General features: G+C 37.2%; 2 protein-coding genes across 3 annotated transcripts in view; both read left to right on the top strand.

The window, feature by feature from the left end:
• LOC129788275 (klarsicht protein) overlaps positions 1 to 25,967 on the top strand; it is a 166,813-nt gene that overhangs the window by 124,568 nt on the left and 16,278 nt on the right. For both annotated transcript variants that reach the window (XM_055824278.1, XM_055824277.1), the window contains exons 10-14: positions 438 to 614; positions 3,064 to 3,621; positions 4,919 to 5,591; positions 8,966 to 9,303; positions 12,552 to 12,657. In XM_055824278.1, coding sequence (XP_055680253.1) covers positions 438 to 614; positions 3,064 to 3,621; positions 4,919 to 5,591; positions 8,966 to 9,303; positions 12,552 to 12,657 — 1,852 coding nt within the window. The remainder of the gene's footprint in view (positions 1 to 437; positions 615 to 3,063; positions 3,622 to 4,918; positions 5,592 to 8,965; positions 9,304 to 12,551; positions 12,658 to 25,967) is intronic.
• On the top strand, positions 18,657 to 25,837 carry LOC129788232 (uncharacterized). Its single transcript, XM_055824274.1, has 2 exons — positions 18,657 to 19,276; positions 19,348 to 25,837. Exon 2 carries the CDS (start codon positions 19,451 to 19,453, stop codon positions 24,776 to 24,778), a length of 5,328 nt encoding a protein of 1,775 aa, XP_055680249.1. The 5' UTR covers positions 18,657 to 19,276; positions 19,348 to 19,450; the 3' UTR covers positions 24,779 to 25,837.

Here is a 25,967-nt window from a genome sequence, read left to right as displayed (position 1 = left end):
ATTTCAATATTCATAGTTAAGCAAGGTTGTTAGACGACCCGAAGTGAAAATACGGATTTTGAGTGACTTTTTAAAGAAAGAAATAAAATTTTCGAGAAATTTTCGATCAGGGACGTAAAAAAAAGAAATTTTTCGTGGTTATTATTATATAAAAGTATTTTGGTATAGATCGAAATTCTTGTTTTTTCTTTTAGACATTGAATTTGACATTAAGTTAAAATGTTAATTAGTATGTTTTGATGGAAGAAAATGATAAAAAAAAACGATCCCAAAATTGAAAGTTTTAACGATTTTTTCTGATTTTAATTTGGCTCGAGGGGGGGGTTAACCCCCAAACTTCCTCCCTCGCTACGCCCCTGCCTCCTTCACTCTCACTCTTCTCTTTGGCTGTGAAAATTCTCATTGAAACCTCCTCATCGTCAAAATGTGCTTTTCAGTGCTCAAAGGAGTCAATCCATCAACTCGTGCTGGATGCTGAAAATCTCATTCGCGAAGAGACCACGAAGAAGTCGTGCAGTGCCCTGGCCGAGGTGATGCTGATGTCATCAACATCTTCGTCACGTCGCAAGTGTGAGAAGAAAATGATGCACAATCCCAAAATAAAGCGTGTTCAGGTGAGTGTGGCATCCCCCCATCATCATCGTCAAATTGATTCTCACTGACGGAATGCTTTTTTTTTGCCCCCCTTTCCCCTTTTTGGCTCTCTTGGTCATGGCTTTCATTCAAGTGCACGATCTTGAGTGCTTATTTTATTTTTATTTCACTTTATATTTTTGGGATGGAAAAATTCACACACATCCGGGGATCAGAGTTTAATGATCCACTAACGAGATGAAGAATATTAACTTATGGGAATTTCGCCGCAATAATATGTCTTTCATTGACGTTGTGCAAATAAATTTTGCAAAGTGTTTGGTGATGAAAGGCAATGAATGATTTCATTAAATGAAAGAAGATTTGTTTTTGGTACAGAGTGTGCCATTTAAAATGCAAAAAGAGAGTTTTGAAATGATGAAAATTAGTCAAGATAATTTAATGATTTATTAAAAAAATTAATTTAGAGGTTTTTTGGGGTTTGTCTGGACTAGAAAGAAGAAGAAAGTTAGATTTTCCATGAATTCTAATTTTTGTTTTATTCAAGAATTTAAGCGAGAGTTATAGTTTTCTTGTGTTGAGTTCAGGAACTTTTCAATTTTAGATAGATTTTCCTTTATATTCAAAAACATCGAAAATCAAGCTGGTTTTTCAGGTTCATTTTAGAACGTTAAGCTTTTACCTCTCCTTTTATTAGGAAATTTTAATTTTGTCTTGCTTCATTTTCAACGCCTTGATGTTCAGGAACTTTAGAATTCTAGCTGGATTTTTGATCTTAGACTTTTAAATCTAGATGGTTTGTTAAGCTTAGAAATTGTTTATGAACATTAAGCTTTTATCTCTCCTTTTATAAAAAAAAATGTTAATTTTGTCTAGCTTAGTTTTCAAAGCCTTGATGTTCAGGAGCATCAGAATTCTAGCTTGATTTGATGTTCATAGAAATATTCAAAAACCTAGCTAGTTTACTAAGCTTTAAATTCGTCTATGAACGTCAAAATTTTACCTTTATCAATGGCTAGAAATTACAATTTCAGCTAGTCTGAATTTCCATACTCTGTTTCGGTTTGATGTCCAGAAAAATGAAAATCTAGCTAGTTTATCAAGCCTTAAACTTGTTTAGGGACTTAAAAATTTTTCATTTTCTTTTTTTTTTATATATAAAAATGTAATTTTAGTTAACCTAATCCTTAGTTTTTAATATGAAGAACAGAAGAATTGTTGCTAAATTTTCTTCAGCTTTAATCTTCAGAAACGTTAGAATTCTAGCTAGATTTGATGTTCATAGAAATATCGAAAAACCTAGCTAGTTTTCTAAGCTTTAAATTCGTCTATGAACGTCACATTTTACCTTTACTTTCGCCTTGATATTACTATTCAGGATAGCCATATTTTCTAGATTTTAACGTTCGGAAAAAATAGAATTCTAGCTAGATTTTTAATCTTGATCGTCAGGAATATATCTGGATGATTTATCATTCTAAAAACTCTTTTGTAAACGTCAATCTTAACCCTTTCTCTTGTCTAGAACTTACAATTTTAGGCTAGCCTGTGTTACCAAAGTTCTTACTGTCAGATATATCAGAATTCTTGCTAGATTTTATGTCCTGAAACATCAAAGATCTAGATGGTTTATCAGGCTCTGAGATTCATCTACGAAAATTAAGTTTTTACCTCTTCTTTTATCTATAATTTTCTTATTTTGCTTTTTTTTTAAATTATTTTTATTTAATTCATTTTTTTTAATTCATTTTTCTAATTCAATTTTATTTAATTTTTTAATTCTTTGTAAAATTGTTCAAATCGTGGATTTTCTTCTTAAGGGTTTTGACGATTTCCTTGCGAACTGAAACATATAAAAATTTAAGTTTTGTCTATAAAAACATACTCTCAGCTATTTATTCTAATTTTCTAGTTCTGACGTTCAAAGACATTCGAATTCTAGCTTAAGTACTAAAATTGTAAGGAAAGAGAGAGAGCAAAAATGATGTACTTTCTGTTCTAGCCTAGATGTTTAAAAAATAAGAATTTTGACTAACTTGTCTTCAAGCTAAAATCTTCAGAAACATTAAAAACTTTAGCTCTTTTCCAGCTTAAAAGTTGTAGACATCTAACTAGGTTTTTTTTATCTAACAAAACTCAGAGAAAATTTGTTCTTTCTTAATTTTAAAATAATAAAAAAATGAATAAATAAATAAAATTAATTTTAAAATATTAAAATTGAGAAAGAACAAATTTTCTCTGAGTCATACAGGTTCTAAGTTTTATAACAATAAAAAAATCTAGTTTTGTGTCTAACTTTCCTAAATATCTTTAAAGCTAGAAAAGAGCTGAACTTTCTAACGATTCTTAAAACAAATTAAAATTATCTTTAAAATATTTTCTCCCAAAAACCTTAAAAATTAATTAAATTAAACGAACCGTTTTATATATGAATTCAGTCAAGGAAGAAATGTAATTTCCTCCCCACAGGAATGGCTTGAACACCAACCGATCGATGCTGCCACAAATCCACCCTCATCAGTTCCCACCACCGACTGCGAGGCTTCCGGTGAGTACACGGAGAGTGATCGTGAGGTAACAGCCCGCGATTCCGACACATCCGAAGGTCTGGCTGATTCCGTGGCGACATGCCTGCAGGGTGGTGAAGTGAATTCCACGTCTCAGGTAACGTCAACGGAAGTTATTGGTGGTTCAGCTGAACCTCTGCCACAGGTGGATGTGACCTCGCCTGGTGGTGGTGCTACAGCTGCAGCACGGGGTGTTGTGATGCGTGGCAAACGTCGGAATTCCGATCGCCCGTGGTCCGTGTCGAGCTTGTCGCAATTGACCCAGACTATTGGCAAGAGGACACAGTGTGTGGTGCTGAACAATCAGTTGGCAACATTCTCAATCAGTGAGTCGGCACTTCATACACTATCGGCACCCCTAACACCAGGTGGCACCGCGACAGGTGGCTCCATTGGGAATTCCGACAGTAAAAGCTCACTGCGGAAGCATCGACGGCTCCGTATGAAGAAGCGATCAATTGTAAGTCTCTCAAATTATTCTTTCTTTGTGAGAATAAGTCTTTTGTTTGGGGGAGAAAGCTTTCACCTGCGATGTAAATTCTGAGAAGGGAGGGAGGTGTTTGATTAAAATCCTCATCAGACAATCTCTCGGGAATTTATTATTAATATTTTTTTTTAGATAAATTGAAATTGATAAATTTTAATTACAAAACCACCTAATCTCTTCATTTAATCTTTGAGGGTTTTTTAGCTGATTTTACCGAGCAAAATCGAAAGTCGTCAGATCGGGCTCAAACTTGGGATGAGCACGAATTAGGGTCCTTACATTCCAAAAAACGTATGCGCCAAAAATTTTATTTTCCGGCCTTGGTTCAACCCGAAATTGCGAGAAAACGGTGATAGATAGAGACTTGCGGTAAATGGCAAAGTTTATCGACCTGAAGAAATCCGATTATGATGTCATATCCACCCCCCCCCACCCTAGCGTCCGCCATTTTGAATAACCTCACAATTTTGTTTTCACTATATCTCAGCCCCTGTAATAGCTCAAAATCTGAAATTTTGATATGTTGTAGGGGTCATAAAGACCTTTCCAACGATACCTCATTTTCAATAATCGGTCAAGCCGTTTAGTCAATATGGCCGCCACAATTTTTCATCGAAAATCGATCATAACTCGAAAACGGCTTGACCGATTTTGATCAACCCGGGGTCAAATGAAAGCTCTCAACAAACCCTACAACTCTCTAGAACATACAAAATTTTAAAAGTGACCGCTAGGGGGCCAAAAATCAAAAACAAATTTTTCGATGAGTTTTCGATGAATATCTCGAAAACACCATTATCGATTTGCTTCATTTTATGATATATTATAGCTTACTATGACGCCATTTTGAAAATATTGAGTTCCAACTTTGACATGTCATATTTCGGGTTCTACAAGTCCGATTTTGATCAACTCAAGCGCAAATGAAAGGTTTCGTGAAACCCTACAAATGTCTAGAACATTGCAACTTCGAGAAATGACCGCAAGAGGCGCTAAAATTAAAAACAAAGTTTTCAACAAATTCGAACTCGAATTTTTCGAAAATGGCGACATAAATTTTTCTCATTTTTCATTTCAAAAAAATTTCATTTTTTTTTGATCAGCTTACCAGTACATTTTTAAATAAATTGATAAATTTTAATTACAAAACTTCCCAATTTTCTCATTTAATCTTTGAGGGTTTTTATAAAATGAATGAGTAGCCCCTTTGATGGGCGTTTTTTAACGAGTTTATTTGCACCTCACCGACTGTCTTTTGGCGGCATTTCAGGGTCGAAAGAGTGACTCGGGGTCAGATGGGGCACAGCAGCAGCTCTATACGAAATCTCTCGTGAAATCCGAATCATTTTCCGGGCAGTCCAACTTTGTCCAGGAGCAACTTTCTCTCTTAACCATCTCACGGCGTGGGCGACAGACAAAATCCACCAGCTCCGAGATGGAGAGTGAGGAAGATGGGTACCCACTGGCAAAGCCCACCTTTCGTCTTGGCTCCGTCACGAATGTCTTCCCCAGCACAACGTTGGCACCCAATTTGGGCTCCTTGGCCGCCTTGGCGAACTACAATGGGGCCTGCCTGGAGATGCTGACCAAGACACCGGAAGATTTGAGCTCTGAGCAAGCGTGGGATAACTACCAGGAGAAATATAACTCGGAAAATTATTCCGAGGGCCTCGATTCGGATGCCGCGAGGCGTTTGCTGGAGTTTGGGGATGACTACAGGAATTTCCTGGATTCCCAATCAGATTGCTGCTCATCCTCCCTGTCGGCGGCCAACAATTTGGACTCACTCTCACCGCCGCGCTATCGGAAGCAGCTATTCAGTTCGCCCGATTGTAAATCACCAGCTGTCCCGGAGACGAATACCAGTGAAAGTAATGCAATCCGAAGACGTCGTGCACTTGAGTATGCGGAATACGAGCGCAGGAGGAGACGCTACTCTGATGGTATTTAAACTTTTTTTTTTATTCTTTTTTTTTGCACATTGTTTGCCTGCATTGGCTTCTTCTCTTTTTGCATTCATGCCACTGCAAATTCATGGAAAAGTGGTTGAAAGAGGCATTTGCCGAAAATGAAATTTATTATTTTATATTCATAGAAGAAATGGGCAAACAACTTTTGTTTTGACCCTTCTTTTGCTTACAATTTTATTCCAAAGGGGAATTTATCTGAATGAAATTTGTGACGAAAATTGCATTAAAACGTACAAAGATGTGATAAAATTGAACTTAAAGGTAATAATTGCAAATTAAGTTTAAAAAAATATATATTTCTTAAAAAAAATCATCCCTAATTAATTTTAAAAAAAATCGTTTTAAAGGAGTTTATTCACTGATATATGGAAAATATGTTTATTCGATGAAGCCAAAAAAAAAATCAATCAGAAAACGCTTAATTTCGCTGAGGATCTAAAATAGATAAGAAAATCCCAAAGAATTCTATCCAGTAAACAACATTTGCTCAATATTGAGTCAATAGGTTCGCATAGATGGTCAATCATTGATCAATTTGATTGATAGACAATAATTGCTCAATTGTTGATCAATTTCTAGAAATCAGTGCTTCGCATTGAAACTGATTAAGAAAAGATTGAGTGAAAATTGAGCATTTATTGAATTGTAAAGAAAGTTTAATTTAACACACTACGCTCCCACTTCTCTTGGTTCAAAAATAAAATATTTGTGGATTTTACTTCTTATCAAATATTAAAAAAAAGCAAAACCAACAAAGAAAATTAACAAAAAAAATGACTAACAGTTAACAAAAATTGCACAATTGACCAATAATTGAGCAAATATTGTTTAATTTATGCTTTATTAAAATAATTGAGCATAAATTGAGCCATTATTGAGCATAAATTGAACAACAGATTGATTAAGAATATTTGGTCAGTAATTTATCAATCCACGTTAAAAAATTGATTGAGTTAAAATTGACTCAATATTGATAGTGTCAATATTGAGGCAATTATGATCCGCATAGAAGATCTATAAAGCAATCATATTTAAGCTGAGATTTGTCAATCCACTGTTAATAATTAATAAATAAATTGAACTACATGATTTGACTCGATGTGTCAATTTATGATCAATATTTGATCAATTTCATTGACTCAATCATGATTGATCAATGGCTTGTGATTAAAATGGCATTCATTTGTTGAATTTTTATTTTAAAAATCTTTATTTTTAGTGTTTTAAAAGAGGCATAAAAAACATAACAATGACGTCATTCTTTGTATTTTTGATCTAAATCTTTGACCGTTTTTTTCCAGCAAATTCCTGCAAAAAATAGAAAGTTTCTGATGATTTTTTTTATTTGTTTTCTATCCCCTATAAGATTAACAAAATCCTGATTTTTTCTTTGAATGATAAATTTTTCCATAAAACAGTGAATAAACTCCTTTTCCAAAAGTTAGAATTTCTTTTCTTTGATAATGGCGGTATTCTAAGATAAATATAAAGATCAAAATAAAGAAAAAAACCAAGATTTGGTATTCTACTTTAAAATTCCAAGAAATTTTCAGGATAATCTTGGAAATTCAAAATATTTCAAGATTTGGTATTCTAAGATAGAGATTTACGGTCGAACCATAACCTAAAAATCTTGTTTCTTCATACAACTTCCAAGACTTTTAGTATTCTGAGATACGAATCAAAATCAAAATAAAGATTTACAAAATGAGTTGTCAAAAGAGACTTGGATAAAAATATTCCAAGATTCTGTATTCTACGATAGAGATTTACGGTCTTATTATAAAGTAAAATGTCTTGGATTTATGTGAAATTCCAAGACGGTTTTGGGGTCCTTTGAAAAATTGGTTTTTAAATGAGGTAAAGGCAATGTAAATTCAGTATGGGAGATATGAAAACTCTTGTACAAATATGGGATGCAGATGCAAAATGACGGGTTTTTGCCGGAATTGTGTTCACTCCATCTTGCTAATGATAGAGTGACCTCCGGGATGTACCAGGATTGTCAAATCTTGGACAAATACGGGATGTTGGTGCAAATTTTTTTGTTGTTCATTGGAATTGTGGTCACTTCTCCTTTGTAATGGTGGAGTGACCTCCGGATTGGGGATCTCATCCCCGGATTGTCACATCCTGGACAATCCTGGGATGCTGGTGCAAAAATGTTTGTTTTTTGCCGGAATTATGGTCACTTCTCCTTTGTAATGATAAAGTGACCTCCAGATTGGGGATCTCATCCCAGGATTGTCACATCCTGGACAATCCTGGGATGCTGGTGCAAAATTGTGGGTTTTTCGACGGATTTATGGTCACTCCTGATTGGTAATGATGGAGTGACCTCCAGATTGAGGCTCTCATCCCAGGATTATCAAGTCCTGGACAATTAGGGGATGCTGGTGCAAAATTGTGGGTTTTTCGACGGATTTATGGTCAATTCCTATTAGTAATGTTGGAGTGACCACTACTCTGGCGAAAAAACCACAATTTTGCACCAGCATTCCCTAATTGTCCAGGGCTTGATAGTTCTGGGATGATATCCCTAGTCCGGAGGTCACTTTATCATTACCAATGAGAAGTGACCACAATTCCGGCGAAAAACAAACATTTTTGCACCAGCATCCCAGGATTGTCCAGGATGTGACAATCCGGGGATGAGATGCCCAATCCGGAGATCACTTTATCATTACCAATGAGAAGTGACCACTAATCCTGGAAAAAAATTAAAAAATTGCCCCAGAATCCCAGGATTGTCCAGGATATGACAATCCTGGGATGAGATCCTTAATCCGGAGGTCACTCCATCAATAGCAAGAAGAATTGACCACGATTCCTAAGAAAAATTCAAAATTTTGCAGTAACATACCCCCCCCCCCAGTTACCGCCAAATTATCATAATCTGGAGGCAGAAAGCACCTCTCCGACAATATTCATTCCATTCCCGGAGCAATAATGCCTGGGAATAATAGCCGAGATTATACAATCAGGGCTCCTGGATGTAATGGCAATAGGGAAGAAATTCCCATGAAGTGTTTAAATTTCGTTCAATTGCCATCCGAGAGCGAACGAGAAAGCGCAATAGAAAAAATTAATGCGTTAGAAAGAGACATCGCTAAAGTTTTCTTGGCGCGAAGCTGAAACCAAGAAACTGACAAGTAGGATAACGCAAATTTTGATTTTACTTTCCTGGATAATTCGTCGTAAAGTAGAATACCGACAGTCCTGGTCTTTATTTTGATTTTTATCTTGATCTTGAAAGGTGTCTCTATCCTAGAATACCACCCAAACTTGTAAAAATATTCATTTTACAACAATTTTCTTTTCTTTTTCTCACTATTTTTGCGGTGTAGATCGTCGAAAATCATTCGAGTCGTCGCACTCCTCGTCGCGGCTATCACCGAAGAATAGTCAGGGAAGGAATGGCAGCGGTGGGGGCTCCCTCGGTGGCTCCACGGATGCTGTGATGCGCCGCAAGCAATCGGAGAGTGATAGTTCGGCAAAGAGACGCAGCGGTGGACGCCTCAGTGGCTCCTTCCGTCCATTGTCTTCCACATCGGGCTCCTCGAGCGCCGGAAGTGATTCCGAAGCGGAGGTGGAGATGCGGAATCTTCTATCGCAGAGCCGACAGCGCCTGGAGCATACGGAGGCGCTTCGTGTGCGACGGCACCTGCTGCGTCCGGAAGACTATGTAAGAATGCATTGCTATCGATTGAGTAGGAGGGCATCCACATGGACCCAGTTAGTGTGTAGATACCGCAGGGGGAAGGGCACACAGCGGGTGATGATGATCTCGTGGGAAGATCACGATGCATGGGATGATGGGGGATCTTTCTTTCTCGTCTACCTCATTCTCTTCCTCGTCCTGACTCTCTACATTCGGGTGCATCTCATGTGTTTCTGGTGACTAAAAATCAAACCCTTCCCCCACTTTTCTTACACCCTCCCACCCCTCCGCCCCACGCCCCTTCAGCACTTTTACTCCCAAGATTTTTTTTTAACAAAGACAGAAAAATCTTGGAGATGTTTTTACCTTTTTTTTTCAAATATTAATTTCTGTGCAAAAAAGATGAAATCATTCCACATAACCGAGGAAATTCCAGTGTGAGATTTTTTTTAAATATAATTTATAATAATTTATAAATTTTATCTTAAAAAGAAATTGTTAATAACCTGTGATGAGTAGCTATTTTTTTATTAATATCTTTTTTTTATTATTGACTAATTTGTAAAATAAAATATAAAATTTTTATTATTATTTAAACAAAAATTGAATTTATTTTTTATTTTTGCTTCTTCTGGCGCGCGCGCGTTCAATTTGTATCACTTTTGCAGACAAAGTGTTTTCTTTTATTGTTTTGAAGAGTGATGAGAATTTTTTTTTCAAGCATTGCATGTACGTATATCAGTCTTTTATCTCTCTCTTTATTTCTTTACACTCTTTTGCACTTTCGCTCTTCTGTAATCAAATAAAAAAAAAAACAAATTAATAATTTTTCAAGCACAAAACCCATAAAAATGTCATGGATGTTGTTCAATTCATCGCATTATCTCGTTGATTTCTTGCTCATTTAATAAAATTCATTAAAAAGCACTCTGCGGGGTTCACAATGGAATGGAATTGCTTGTTTGTGTGTGTATGAAGGCAAACTAAAAATTTTCACCGCAAATTGACTTTGAAGATAATTAAAATGTTACAATAGCTTGGGGGTGGAGGCGGACAGTGTACGCGGGAAAAAAGTGACCTGACAGATGGAGTGGCAGGACAGACTTATGTGAGAGTTACGAAAAAATTCATTTAATTGCCATGAAAATGTTTCTTTCTGCATGAGAGATTAATAATTAAAATGATCTTAAAGTTTATTATGAAATAATTAAGGGAATTCACAGTAAAGTGTAAAATAATAAGGCGTAAGCAAAGTAAAGAAGTACTGGCGAATATTTTGGTATTTTAAGCGAGTCATCTTTTGCTAAAACCGAAAAACACAAAACCGGAAAAAATCGAAAAACGTATTTACTACTTTTCGGTTTGAATTTAGTCTTTTTTAGGCTTTAATGACTTTTTTTTATAAAGTTTTCTTCCTCAATTTCTGTCTTTTTAGGATTAAAAAGTATTTCTTACTTGAATTTAGTTCTTTTGAGGCTTGATTTAAATATTTTTTAGGTTTCTGCTTCTCAATCTAAGCCATTTAGAGGCTAAAAACCAATATTTTTTATATTTTTTTTGGCAAATCACTCAATATTAGCGAATAATTTCCGAAGATCCGAATAATCTCGTCCAGATAAACCCCCCTTGAGAAGTAAGCTTAAGCTAATTGAGGTTATAATTTTAAATTTAAAAAATAAAACAGCCAAAAAGTTATAAAAGCCTTTTTAATATAAAATTCTTTTTAAAGAAATAAATAGAAAATTTCTAGGCTTGTTTACTTCTTACTTATTACGTCTATAAATTACATTTCGTTGCTTGCATCAGCAATTGTCGTAAAAAAAACCTCAAAGCTCTATAATAAAAACAATGATGGTGATACAAGCAATGATTTTTATGTGAATTCCATAATTATTAAAACGAGAACATAAAGCTTGCATAAAAAGCACGTAAAGTTAATTTATTTTGCATAAATAATTTTCTAAAATACTGATAGTCTAGGAAAAATCTACTTTTTTTTCAATATTTTCAGTTTTTAAAGCGACTAAAATTAGTCAAATATTAACTTATTTGATATTTTTAATATTACATTAATTATTAATTATTTAATATATTTTTTTTTAATTTTTCTTAAAGTTTAAGTAATTAAATTTGCTATTAATTTTTGACAAATTATTTTAGTAAAATTCTTAAAGACTGCAACAAATTTAAAAAAAAAATTAAATTGAAAATCTCTTTGTATTCCAGCGACGCTTTGCCTTTTCTGAATTCTTTTTTATTTGTATTAATGATTGAGGGAAATTATTTAAAATAAAGCAGAAATCTTTATGAATTGTTTATCAAATTTGTAGAAATTAACCTAAAAGAGCAAATTCTTTATAAAATCCATTTAGAAGTCGTTAAATAAAGCAAAGCGTCGCTGGATTGCACATAAAACATTTTTCTTTCAAATTTGATTAAGTAGTAAAATTATTTCATATCTCTGAAAAAAAATCATTCAACTATAGTATTTTAATTGAGATCTATCTAAAGGAAAAAAAAAATAAGAAAAGTCTTTAATTTGGATAGAAGGTAATTAAAATTTACGCAGCTTTATTACAGAGCGTAAAAAGGCGTAAATGCGTAAGTAATTAAATGATGCAGGATCATTTTTCCTTTCTCATTTCATCCGTTTTTATTTGAACTTTAATTTATTTTCTTATTTCGCTATTTGTATTCAAAATTCCTTCAAAATCTTTTACAAACTTGTGTTCTTTCTCTCTATTTTATAAGCAAATATTAGTTTTTTTTTCATATTTAATTCATTTATTGGCTTAGCAATAATTGTTTAAAGAAAAGATAATTCAGCAAAGTTGGTAAGTTTTGTGTAAAATTAAAAGAAATTGAATGAAATTTTAAGCTTTTTTACTTCCATATTCAAGTTCCGAAGCTTTTCTTACTCATAGTATAAGGCCAAATTTTATGGACAAGTTCCTAAAGACATAAATTTCTCTTTCATTTAATTAGCATTGCATTGGCCCAATTTCAGCTCATTAAACAAAAAGAAAAAAGAAAACTAAAAAGTTTTAAAACATTAACTGACAACAGAGGTTTCTCTCACTAATTAGCATAAAAAAAAAGTCTGTCCTGCTGCTGTACAGTGGTGTCTGGTCACGGTGTGCCCCATTGTTAGTAGCAGAACCGTGAAATTTTATATAGCCGCACAAGAGATGAAGAAATATTATTGAGTAAAGAGCACCGGGTGGCAGCACAGCGTTGACTAATTCATCTTTATGTATTAATTGATTTTGCAGGCGGAAATAATAGCTACATGTCGTGACAATGTTCACTGCTTGGAGGCAGTTCTCCGGGGTCCCGGTGTGACGGTTCTTTCGACACAACGATGCCAAGAGACACGAGGTAAGTCAAGCAGCAGCCAGGGCCATCCATTCGTCCGAATCACTCTGAATTTCATGCGATTTATGCTGAGATTTCGCTGGAAGCGTGATTTCCTCCCACTTGCCGTGCATTTGAGTACCTCAGTTGCCCGTCTGATTGCTTTGTGGCTCACCTGGCTCATGACGACACCTTTTGGTGCTTTCTTGAGGCTCCTGTTGAAGTTTTGAAGTTGTGATTAAAATTGCCACCAAAACAATAAAATTTGTTACTTTTGCAAAAAAGAAACTGAAAAGAGTTCTCGTAAATTGTTGGTTGCGCGCAACGTCGCATGCAACATCTCGTGCAATTTTCCATGCAACTACTGGTATAAAACATTCAAAGAAAAAAAGCTCCTTCATAGCACACCGTATCTCTCTCTCGTAAATTATCCAACTGTTTGTCTTTCTCACTTATGGCGGGAATAAAATTGTAATAAAAAGTAAGACAAATTATTACAATTATGTTCCGCAGAACAACATTTTCTTTAATGTTCACTTTTAAGACAATTTTCGGGGCTTTTTTTGAAGCGACGAAATCTTGAATTTTCGATTTATGTGGAACACAATTAGCTGAAAATTAATTAAAAGTACTTTACTGTGGAACATCACTGTATACGGGGGGGGGGGGGGGGGGTCTGCACAACAATCATACGCTTCAACAATTTCATCACACTTATTCTTCTCCTATCTCCTTCGCACAATAAATTACATTTTCTCGCTGTGTTTACTTGTGTAGCTCTCCTCGTTTGTTTATTTTTAAAAATAAATCCTCAAATTGCTGCAATACAGCACAGATGGAGTAATGACGTCACGCTTTCATAATTCCTCAATGCGAAAAAGAAAAAAAAAAACTTACAAAATTCTCAAGTGGTTTGCGTGGTTCACTACGCGTAGAAAATTTGTGTAGGAAAAAAGTTTGCCAATAATTTTAGCACATTTAACACTTTTATTGTATAATTTATGAGACAAATGAATGATGAAGATGATGGAGACAAAAGAGCTTGAGAAAGATTTTATTTAAAAAAAAAAAGAATGAGGTCAGATAATTTCTTCCATAAAAGGATCTTGATATTTTACACTGAGAGAAATAAATGAAACTTACAGGGGCGTGCAGAAAAATAGCAAAGGTTTTATTTTATTACATAATTTCCTTTGAATTTTTCTCTCAACTTCTGGAAACTTTTAAAAATCTTTTGTTAGAATTTTTAACGTTTTTTGCATTTTCTTATGATTTTTTTTTACAATTTCTTTCCATTTCAATTCTACATAAAGGGAATAATTTGTCTGAGGCAATAAACTAATTTTTATCAAGATTTATATTCCTACTTTAAAGTCAATTTTCACACATTTTTATTCTGAAAATCATCAAGACATGAAGATCCTGAAAACTTTTTTCTAGAATACGAGTCAATGAGCCAAAGGAGTTTATTCAATTTTTTATGAAAAAAAAATTTAATCCAGGAAACAATCGGAACACGAATAATTTTAAAGATGATCAAAAAGATCAGAAATCGCTAAAAAGATGTTCCATTTTCCTCTAAAATCTTTGGGGAAAAACTCGCCAAAGATTTAGCTGAAAAATACGAAAAATGACGTCTCAATTGAATAATTGAATTTTTGTCTGAATTTGAATTTAAAAGGCCTTTCCTGACTTTCATTCTAAGAATATTTTTGATTAAAAGCAGATAGTTCCATCATGAGCAATTCTGCGTTAATTTAACATGAAAAGCAGTATATTTGTCATGGAGAAAACGCTTTTTCGCGTTTTTTTTTTCTCCAGAGGTTACAATTTTTAAGATAGGTATCGACTTGAAATAAAAAGCAAATAAAATTTTTTTAATTTTCGCATCTTTTGGCGGCAGAAGTTTTCAGTTGGCCATTCTTCTAATGCTTTCTCAATGATTTTCGACAAATCAATTTAACATTTCAGGTATTAAAAGAGACAAAAATAACAATTGTGACGTCATTGTTCGCATTTTTCAACTAAATCTTTGTCAAGATTTTCCAGCTAATTTCAGTGGAAAGTGAGAAGTTTCTTTGGAGATAAATTTTTTCTGCTTTGATCCTTTATATAATTGACCATGACATGATTCATTTTTTTAAATAAGAATTTTTCCATACAACTGTGACTGAACTCCTTTACAGTGGCGTACAGACAAATTACACTGGAAAGTTTAATTTTGCACTGTTCGCGAAATTCCCCGAATTATACGCGATAAATTACACTTTATTACGGAGCAGGCACGTTTGCATCCGTATTCCTTGCCTTCCAAAACCGATCTGTCATTTTTGCCGCCAAATCATTCTTTTTTCCCTACATTCTCTATTTTCACCACACGAATTCACCACTTCGAGTGCGCGCCAAATTCAAATATTATTTTATTTCATAAGTTTTCCGAACATGCACAGATATTTCCATTTTTTATGCCTTTTGCTATTTCTTACAATTTTCAACGCATTTTCATACAATTCTATAATTAAGTAGAGAATTTTTCTTTGCCAATAAACTCACTTCAACCACGATTATTGTAATTTGAATGTTATAGTCTTTTACATTAAAATATTTTTCCGAGTGTACCCATGACCTCTTACGCAAAAATTCAGTTCACAATGTAAACTTTCCTTCCTCTCAAATTCACTCCGATTTACTCACGCGACCACCTCATATAATATTGCTCTGAGGCAGCGTTTATGTCCAGTTCAACACACAAAAATAAACTAATAAATGGTCAAAAATTTTGGGTTTATTTTCATGCGTTTTCCGGGCAAATGTGGGTGGGTGGATTGAATTGGATTATGTGAAGCACAGTGGGAGGGAAGTTTATTTATTGTAGGTATGTTAGTTTATATGTTTCACCGTGACACAATGCGGGGGGAGTTTACATTGTTGTATAGAAACTATAAGATACTGAAGTGCATGATTGAGACACTTTTGCCATTTAGAATGGTGTGGTGGACATCAAAACGAGATCTTCACCTGTCCTGCATTTCTTGGGCATTTCTCATTTTGCTCTTTTTCACCTTTTTCTTCTTCTTCTCTCTGGGTCGCGGAGAAATGCGTGTATGTACCTACATAATAATAAGTTGATGTTGCTTCTGAAATTCCCTCTTTCACTGCCCGTGTGTTGCACAAGAAAAATTAAATGAGCGTGGTAGAATTAATAGTGCTAATAAGCTATAAAATAATAGAGGTGGTATGGCGTGTTTAAGAGTCTCAAAACACGATGAGTGTGAGAGAAAAAAAAAGAAGTGAGGCAAAATTGAGTGCGGATGTTCATTGAAGGTGGTATGGGCTCAACGTGCGCGCGCGATCAGTTCACGAGTAACACTCAACTGTGGTGGACACAACGTGAAATTTCCCGCGAGCTTTATTATTTTATTTTAGAGCATTTTAGAGGTTGAAGAAAATTCCCAGAGCGGAGTTTTTTCTTCTCTTTTTACCCATTTTAATAGTTTGTTGATCTATTTATACGTGATTTTTGCATTCAAGAGTATCCGTGAGTGGTGAAGGTGAAATTTTGCACCAAACGACAAAAACATTTTGCACGTTTATCAGTGAAAGCAAAACCACAAAAAGTGATTAATTTTTTTATATTGTTAGAGGAAAAGACTTTTTTTCCTTCAACGACAAATGCAGATTTTTTTTTCTCAGTGTGTGACACAAAAATAAGAAAAGAAACAGATTTACAATTTAGCCGTGGGCTGTATTCGCATACAAATTAATCTGCCTCAATATTGATCTTTTAATGGCATCACAACGGACAAGATAAAAAAAAAAGTTGTGCGTTTTGTGGTGATGTTTTGTATGCAAAATGTTTTGAATTAAGTTTGATCTCAATAGGAGAAAAGACAAACCGCAATGAGGCATTGAAGAAATTTTCTATATACTAATGCCAAGTGCAAGAAAAAGTTGTGCTAATTGCACTTTGTTGTATTTTGAGAGATTTCACATTGAAAATCTTGCCAATTTTGCCATTCGTGTGTGACTTATTGTATGTAGTGAGAAGGGCTCAATGAACTTTTGCGACTTTTGCACAACACAATTTGAACTCTTTATTTGCTTCAGTGATTTTTTATGTGGTTTATGTTTTGTCTTTTGCATTTAAGAGAAGAAGTAAGAAAATTTGCCAGAAATCTGCAAAATAGCTCACAGCTGTTTCAAAGCTTCTTTCCCCGCAAAGTCTGTGAAAAATTTATTTTCTCTTCAATGAAGGAAAATTCTGTGTGTTCACCATTTGCGAGTGTTTGATTACATCACACGTAGAGTCACTAAGCAACGAGTAAACGATAAAAATATAAATACTTGCTTGTTGTAACACAACGACGTCGGCTCAAAAGACTTTTCCTCAACCCAAGTGCATCACCTAAAACGCGAAACAATAGAGGAATTTATTTTAAGCAGGACAGCCACTGAATAAATTAAAAAACAAACTCATTGTGCCTTTAAGAAAAAAAAAATCTAGAAGAAAAATAAAGCGTGAACTTTTTAGCCATAAATATTGATTGTAATCGGAGAGGAAGTGATTTCAAATGGTGTAAGTGCTCGGTCATTGAGGAAAATCTATATAGCGACCCGCCAAAAAAAAATGGGTGTTGAAGTTGCCGTGCAAACAGATGATGTCAGTGATGGTTGGTTATTTGTTTAACAACATAATTTTCTCAAATTTTATTCTATTTTCCCACAAAAAAACGTCCCGACAGATTTTGGGTGTGTGCGTGGGGCAAAAATAGCACAAAAGTTAATCAATATGTGACCCTGGCCGAGAAAGGTGATGAGTTTAGGTCACACAAATATTTACAGTGAGAGAGAGATTACGAGGGAGCACACAGAGAGCTAATTCTCAAAGAAAAGTCTCACAGAGCACGAGTTTTCCATGAATTTTCCAAGAGCATGTGGGATGAATTAGTAAAAATTTCCAGAGAGATACGGAATGTTTTGCAATTCAACGTGGTAGAGAGTAGAATGCAATGGGAAGTTCGCGGTATATTCGTATAATTTTACAGTAAAGTGTCAGTATAACGAATGATTTGAAATAAGGAATGGTGCCTGTATAACGAACATTTTTTTTTTAATTAGAAAAATTGAAGAAAATCAAAGCGTTGGAAAAAAGTTTAAGTATTCAAAAAATAGAAGGTTTAGGGCTCGATTCTGTTTAAAAAAAATCTGTGTTACTCTGTTCTGTTTTTGTAAGATTTTGACAGTTAATGTTTTAAAATTATTTAACTGACGTTCCATAAAATAAAACTGAAAAATTTACATTTTCAGAAATCTTTCTAAATGATTTTCATTTAATTCCTGGAATAATTTCTTCTTTTCTAACATGATTTAAAAAAAGAAAACAAACTATCAAAAAAAACTTGCAAAATTCTATTAAGAATAACAAAATTCTTTTACTTGCGAAATTGACAGATAAAAAGAATTGAAAGAATAAACTATACAATTTTTATAAGATTAAAATCATTCTTAACCAATTTATTGGCTTTGGGATAGCGTCATACAAATTAGGATGTTTGATCACTAACTATCACCAATTTTATTAAACTAAAAAAATAAAAAAGGCAATTTCTTGAATTTAAATTTTTTTGTATTAAAAAAAAAAGTTTTGATTGGTACACAATTCTCTCATTCTTAATAGAGTGCCTTGCTAAAATAATTTCGTTAAATTAAGATTACCGAACAAAAAACTCAATTCACCATTTTACCCCCAGGGTTGGGGCAAAACGGTGTAAGTGCAAGGGTTTGGAAAATGGACTGAAAATGCATTTTCCCGTTGAGATAGAGAAAAAGCGTCTAAGACAAAGTTGTAGCCCGGAAAATTTCCTATAAGATTGTCGCCATGGGAAAAATCAAATATTTTCATAGAACTCAGGAAAAATTATCTCCCAAAAATTCACTATTTTACCCCAGGTCCCCTATTATTTTTTCTCTTGACTTTGACTACATAAAAAAGGCGTAAAAAGTTCTAATATCAAGAAAAAGTTGTATATATTCCATTTGTTCACGGTGCACGTGAAAATATTGTCACTCAATGAAGTCCCGTTTAATTTACTCTCTTTTTGCATTTAATTTACTGTATTGAAAAATTCATGAAATATTGAAACTTAAATTTAAAATCAACGGACCGTTGGTTTGAATCGCGGCAACGCCGCAACATCCGCAACGTCTCACAATCACCGTGGAGTGTTTTTGGAGAGCACTTAATGCTACTTCCGTATGCTGATTGTGTGGAAAGAATTACGCCAAAAGTGTCTGAATAAATTGAATTATTTATCAAATTAAATCATTTGCTGTGAAATAAATATTTAGTGAAAGGGACCTGAGAATTCGCTGTTTCATTGAGAATTGTGTAGGAGGATCCCTGAGTATCCAGTGAGAAGTTGCAGAAGGATTTCGAGGCTACACGTGCCAACTCGTGCTACTTCTTATGGGCAATTGGAATCACCTGAGATCATCCGGGACTGCAACAAATTTTTTTTGATCCCACATCGCCGAATATTAATAATTATATGATCTGTACAGGTGAGCTGACTATTGTGTGAGGGATTGAAGGGAGAACATTGATGAGATTACCTTAACCACTGCTCTACCACTATCTTTCAAGGTGAGACTGCGCATAGAGCTGCAGAGTGAGAGGGAATTGTGCTTAACGTTGTCTTACCTATATCTTTGAAGGTATTCATATACATTTTTTGGTCATCTTCGACCCGTTGCGATTGAATCAGCGAGAGCTACTGGCCATTTCCTACCGTTGTGTAGCAACTGAGAAGCATCCAAGATGAGTCTTGTACAACGAGAGCGTATCCTCAACACCATTGAGAAGGTGGAAGCCTTCTCCATTGGCCTGAGTGCAGCGGACACCACCTACATTGAGCGCAACTTGGTACAATCACAGCTCAATACGTTGATCGATCTTCAAGCGAAGTTCGACAGTATTCAGGACACCGTCATAGGCCTAAAGTCGGGTCAAGAGAAGGACGATGAGATCGCCTACAAGACAGCCACCGCTACAAGATGCTCAAGGATCATTCAGGAGCTTACCAGCCTGTTGAGCTACTACCCGAAGGAAGACCCAACTGTCGATATGTCGCCTTCTGGAACGCTGTGCCACCTGATGAAAGAAATGATCCAACAAAACAACAAGTTTCTGGCCAAGCTCACCCTAAACGCAAGTAGTCCTCCGCCCTTAGATAGTCGCTCAATTAGACTCCCTCAAATAGAACTGCCCAAATTTTCTGGAAAATACTCTGAGTGGGTTCCATTCAAAGATCGATTCAGAGCTTGTATTGCAAATCTCCCAAATTTGTCAAAAGTTCAAAAACTCGAATACCTAAAGTCTTCTCTGAGTGGAGATGCCGCTTCCACAATTGGCTATCTTCCCACTACAGAGAGCAATTTCGATGTAGCTTGGGAGCTTTTGAAGAATCGATTTGAGAGAAAGTCAGAAATTGTTGCTGAGCATATCCGTGCCTTTTATAATATGCCAGCAGTCTCTCCCTCTGACCCCAATGCCCTCCAACGCATCACAAACATTCTCTCTGAATCCCTGTTAGCCATGGACGCCATTAATGTCACAGGTCGTGACCCATGGTTAATTCAATTCACTTTGGACAAATTGGATTCAGAGTCGCGGGTGCTGTGGGGCAGACAGTGTGGAAATGAAACTCCCACCATGCGGGAGTTCCGTGCGTTCCTCAACCAAAGATGCCTGGATGCCACACATGCTGCTACTGCTCCCACAAGGTCCAATCCACGACCCAATTCTTCCAATGCTAAACCCGCCAAGAACACCAAGAGACCCGTGAATGCGTTCCACACAACAGCAGCAACATCCATCTGCCAATGTTGCAACCAATCTGCTCACCCACTGTACAAGTGTCCTCAATTCCTTGCACAGAACGCGGTTGAGAGATTCGAGACAGTGAAGAAGCTCAGTTTATGTCGTAACTGTCTTGCCCCACACCTCACGAGCACTTGTACATTCCGCAAGTGTAAGAAGTGCCAAGGCCGGCACAATATATTGCTACATGAGAAGTTCGCAGGTGAATCTGCTGCCACCCCGCCGGCTCAGACTACAGCGCCTGCGGCCCTCAATCCAGCACCAACTGCCCCTCAGCCTGCGCCAACTCCAGGACCGTCATCAGCCAACCAACCTGCTGCATACACCGCATCAGTCCAATCTCAACAAGCTCTTTACTCTGGCCCAAGAGTTTTTCTTGCCACAGCCATGGTGGATGTGCTCACTGCCACCGGGGAGAAGGTTTCGTGCCGTGCAATCCTCGACAGTGGAGCCCAGATTTGCATCATGACTACCCACTTGTACCAGAAGTTGAAGCTCCCGAAGATGCATTCAGATATTTCCGTCGTTGGCATAGGCAATCAGGCAAATCCAGTGAAGCACAAAGTCACTGTTACCATTTTCTCACAAAGAGGCGATGATTCCTTCTCCTTCACCTGCTATGTACTCCCCAAGATCTCAGGCAATATTCCCAACTGGGATGTTGATACCCATGCAATCCAGCCTCCATCTCACATCCCACTCGCTGATCCAGAATGGAATATTCCTCGCCCTGTCGACCTGCTGATCAGTGGCGATCCTTACTGGGCCAGTTGGTTGTCCAACACTATCTCTCTAGGCACTGGTCTTCCACACCTCCGGGAGACTTGCCATGGCTATGTTATTGTGGGTGAACACCAACCTCCTCCACAGGTTCGGTATGTCCACCACGTCAAAGCCCTTCCCGTGCTGGAGGAAGTGTTGAGCAAATTTTGGGAAATTGAGGAGTTACCTGAAGAAGTGCCCATCACAGATCAACAGTTACAAGCAGAAGAACATTTTTCCCAAACCTACCAAAGGGACGAAGAAGGAAGATTCATTGTGAGCTTACCGTTCAGGATCCAACCTGATGTTTTGGGAAACTCCCGTCCACAAGCCGTGCGACAATTCCTGGCGTTGGAACGTCAGTTTGATAAAAAACCGCAGTACAAGAAGTTGTATACCGAAGTGATGAATGACTACATGGACCGCAAATGGCTAGAGCCAGTCCCTGTTGAAGAACTCAATGCACCGAGTTACTACATGCCTCACCACGGGGTCATGAAGGAATCCAGCACTACAACTAAATTGAGAGTCGTGTGCAACGCCTCAGCCAAGTCATCGTCAGGTTACAGCTTGAATGAACTGCTTCTCATAGGCCCCACAGTTCAGCCAGAATTAGTCATCATTCTGTTAAGGTTCCGCCTATACCAGTTTGCTATGACGGCTGACATTACCAAGATGTATCCGCAGCTGAGAATTGATCCTCCGGGTGCCAATCGCCAGAGAGTGGTGTGGAGAAGTTCCAAGGATCAACCAATCAGAGATTATCGCTTCGTACGAGTTTGTTTCGGTGTAGCATCGTCTCCATTCTTAGCTACACGTGCACTGATTCAACTTGCCAATGATTACGAGGCGGAATTCCCATTGGCTGCCAAGGCTCTGCGATCCAACTTCTACGTCGACGACTGTCTAGTCTCAGTGCAATCACTTGAGGAAGCACAGGAACTTCAGAGGCAGCTTATAGAGGTACTTCGTCGTGGAGGATTTTCTTTGACCAAATGGACAAGCAACCATGAGGACCTGCGTCCTGAAGAAACTGGCGAGACTTATGCTGGAATATTTTCTGCGGCTGATTACATTACAATGGCGCTTGGTCACACTTGGGACTCCATTGCGGACCAGATCAAATTCCAAGCCCCTGTTGATGCCTCAATGGAGATTAAGTCGAAGAGATCCTTGGCCTCGGCCATTGCCCAACTCTATGATCCTCTTGGATTAATAGGCCCAGTCGTCGTTGAAGCTAAAATCATGCTCCAAACTTTGCATGAACTCAAGTTGGGATGGGATGAACCTGTGCCTTCAGACATTCACACCCAATGGAAATCATTTATCAAAGCGCTGCAGGATATTAAACGTATGTCCATTCCTCGATGGACTTCAATTTTCCCTCACCCATCACGCACTGAACTTCACGTCTTTTGTGATGCCAGCACTCGTGCCTATGGAGCAGCTGTCTACATCGTGACCAGTTGTGAGGGGAACTATCATTCAAGCTTATTCTTATCCAAATCTCGAGTAGCCCCCCTGAAACGACGCACCATCCCACAGTTGGAACTCTGCGCCGCAGTATTGGGTGTTGAGACGATTGATAAATACAAGGAGGCTACCCAATTTGATGCTATTCACTATTGGAGTGACTCAACCGTTGTTCTGCATTGGATCAATAGTCCTCCAGATTCTTACAAGGTTTTCGTCGCCAATCGTATCAAGCGCATCCGTGCTTTGACTGAAGTCCCACAATGGCGTCATGTTAGCACTGGGGAGAATCCTGCGGATTTGGTATCCCGGGGAGCCTCACCATCAGAGTTAAAGTCCACTGACCTTTGGTGGAAGGGTCCCGAGTGGCTGCAGCGCCCACCGACTTCTTGGCCTGCTCCGTTCAACCCATCAGGTCAACCAGTAGACCCACAAGGAGCTTGCCTCGTCACCACGACTTCAGATGAATCCGACGATTTATTCGATATGCTTTTGCTCAAGCATTCTTCTTTACCCAAAATCCAGCGCATTGTTGCCTATTGTTTGCGTTTCCGCAGCTCAAGACAAAATCCTCAAGTTACGCCAGGTAGTGCAGTTGGAGCAGATGAGATGGAAAGAGCACTACTTTGCCTTATCAGGAATGATCAGAAGACAGCCCTACCTGAACTGTACAGAGATTTGCAGAACAATCAGCCATTATCTCGCAAATGCAAGTCATTCTTGAAACTTACCCCCTTCTTGGATCAGGATGAACTCATCAGAGTGGGTGGTAGGCTCGTCAATGCCAATCTACCATTTGCTGCTTCACATCCCATTCTGCTTCCCCAAACCAAGCTCACTCATCTGATTATGCGTCATGAGCACGTCAAACAATTACATGCTGGCGAATCCCTGTTGTATGCTTCTATTCGTCAAAAATTCTGGCCCACAGGTGGATTGAATACGGCGAAAAAAGTTGTCCATGAGTGTGTGAAGTGCTATCGCGCCAAACCCAAACCTCTTGATCAACTCATGGGGAATTTGCCGGAATCTCGTGTGAATTATGTTAGGCCCTTCCATTCCGTTGGGATAGACTTCGCGGGACCCATTCAGATGTTATCTTCGGCCACCCGGGGAGCTCACTCTAGAAGAACGGGAACTCAGAAGGCCTACATTGCTATCTTTGTGTGCATGGCTACCAAAGCCGTACACCTGGAGGTCGTTACCTCGCTCTCCACGGAAGATTTCATTGCTACATTGAGATGTTTCACTGCAAGAAAAGGCACACCCAGACACATCTATTCCGACTGTGGGAAGAACTTTCAAGGAGCTGCAAATGAAATTATCCGCCTATTCAATCAAGAGACCGCACAACAGGAAATTGTGAATCGCACTCAGGAAGATGGGATAGTGTGGCACTTCAATCCACCCGCATCTCCACATCACGGTGGATTGTGGGAGGCGGTTGTGAAAAGCACCAAATATCACCTTGTGCGTGCCACTGGTGGTCTCCCTCTAACACATGCAGAGTTGAATACCATTCTCTGTCAAATAGAAATGGTTTTGAATAGCAGACCCATATGTATGTTATCTACAGACCCAAATGAAGAAAGTTTCCTTACCCCCGGACACTTCTACCTTGGTGAACCAGCCAATGCCTTACCCAATCCCGACGTTACCCATCTGCCGGAGAATCGTCAATCTTATTGGCAACTTTGTCAATCACGCAGCCAGATTTTTGCGAAGAAATGGAGGCACCAATACCTCAATACACTTCAACAGAGACGCCGCTGGCAACATCTTCGCAGGAATCTCAAGGAAGGGGACGTGGTTCTCCTTTATGACGATACCAATCGAGAATCTTCCAAGTGGTTGCTTGGCAGGATTATTTCAACTACTCCGGGGACGGATGGATTGGTTCGCGTGGTGTCAGTGCGAACAAAGAAAGGTACTTACCAGCGTCCCATCACAAAAATCGCCGTATTGCCCATCAGGGACAATGAAGATGCTCCACAAGAGGTTCCAGAGGATGTTCCCGAAGGATCACACTAGAATTCTGGATGTGACGCATCTTTGGATACGCCACACCAGCCCGGGGAGAATGTTCACGGTGCACGTGAAAATATTGTCACTCAATGAAGTCCCGTTTAATTTACTCTCTTTTTGCATTTAATTTACTGTATTGAAAAATTCATGAAATATTGAAACTTAAATTTAAAATCAACGGACCGTTGGTTTGAATCGCGGCAACGCCGCAACATCCGCAACGTCTCACAATCACCGTGGAGTGTTTTTGGAGAGCACTTAATGCTACTTCCGTATGCTGATTGTGTGGAAAGAATTACGCCAAAAGTGTCTGAATAAATTGAATTATTTATCAAATTAAATCATTTGCTGTGAAATAAATATTTAGTGAAAGGGACCTGAGAATTCGCTGTTTCATTGAGAATTGTGTAGGAGGATCCCTGAGTATCCAGTGAGAAGTTGCAGAAGGATTTCGAGGCTACACGTGCCAACTCGTGCTACTTCTTATGGGCAATTGGAATCACCTGAGATCATCCGGGACTGCAACAAATTTTTTTTGATCCCACATCGCCGAATATTAATAATTATATGATCTGTACAGGTGAGCTGACTATTGTGTGAGGGATTGAAGGGAGAACATTGATGAGATTACCTTAACCACTGCTCTACCACTATCTTTCAAGGTGAGACTGCGCATAGAGCTGCAGAGTGAGAGGGAATTGTGCTTAACGTTGTCTTACCTATATCTTTGAAGGTATTCATATACACCATTAAATAAAGAGTTTTAGAAACTTTTGAACGAAATTTCAAGAATATTAATAGATTTTTCTGATCAATTTTGAAGTTAAATTTCGCTAGAAATTCGAAAATTCTTTGAGTATATCTGTGTTAAAAATGAAGCTTTAGTTAATCAAAATTCTTGTTTTTATTTTCATTTTTAAATAAATAAATATCCGTTCTAAAGGGAATTCACTGTAAATGAAAGAATTTTTTATCATTGGCTATAAGACGAAAAAATCAAGACTTTAAATCGTTTTATAGACACCTCACTGTATTTTCTTCATTTTCTATTGCAAAAATAATAAATTATGGATATTGTAGAATGTGCTAAAACGCTGAGTAGCTTTCTATAAACAAAACAAACAATTATTTCAACAAATTTTCCAGCAACTTTCTTCCTCAATTAAAGCAATTTTATTGATCTTTTCCACACAAA

The sequence above is a fragment of the Lutzomyia longipalpis genome, chromosome 1, assembly GCF_024334085.1.
Source record: "Lutzomyia longipalpis isolate SR_M1_2022 chromosome 1, ASM2433408v1".
Taxonomy (NCBI): domain Eukaryota; kingdom Metazoa; phylum Arthropoda; class Insecta; order Diptera; family Psychodidae; genus Lutzomyia; species Lutzomyia longipalpis.
Note: the sequence above shows the minus strand (reverse complement) of the source record. Positions and strands in the feature narration are given on the sequence as shown.

Coding starts and splice junctions, on each gene's coding strand:
- LOC129788232 (XM_055824274.1), top strand. CDS start 19,451: ATGAGTCTTGTACAACGAGAGCGTATCCTCAACACCATTGAGAAGGTG.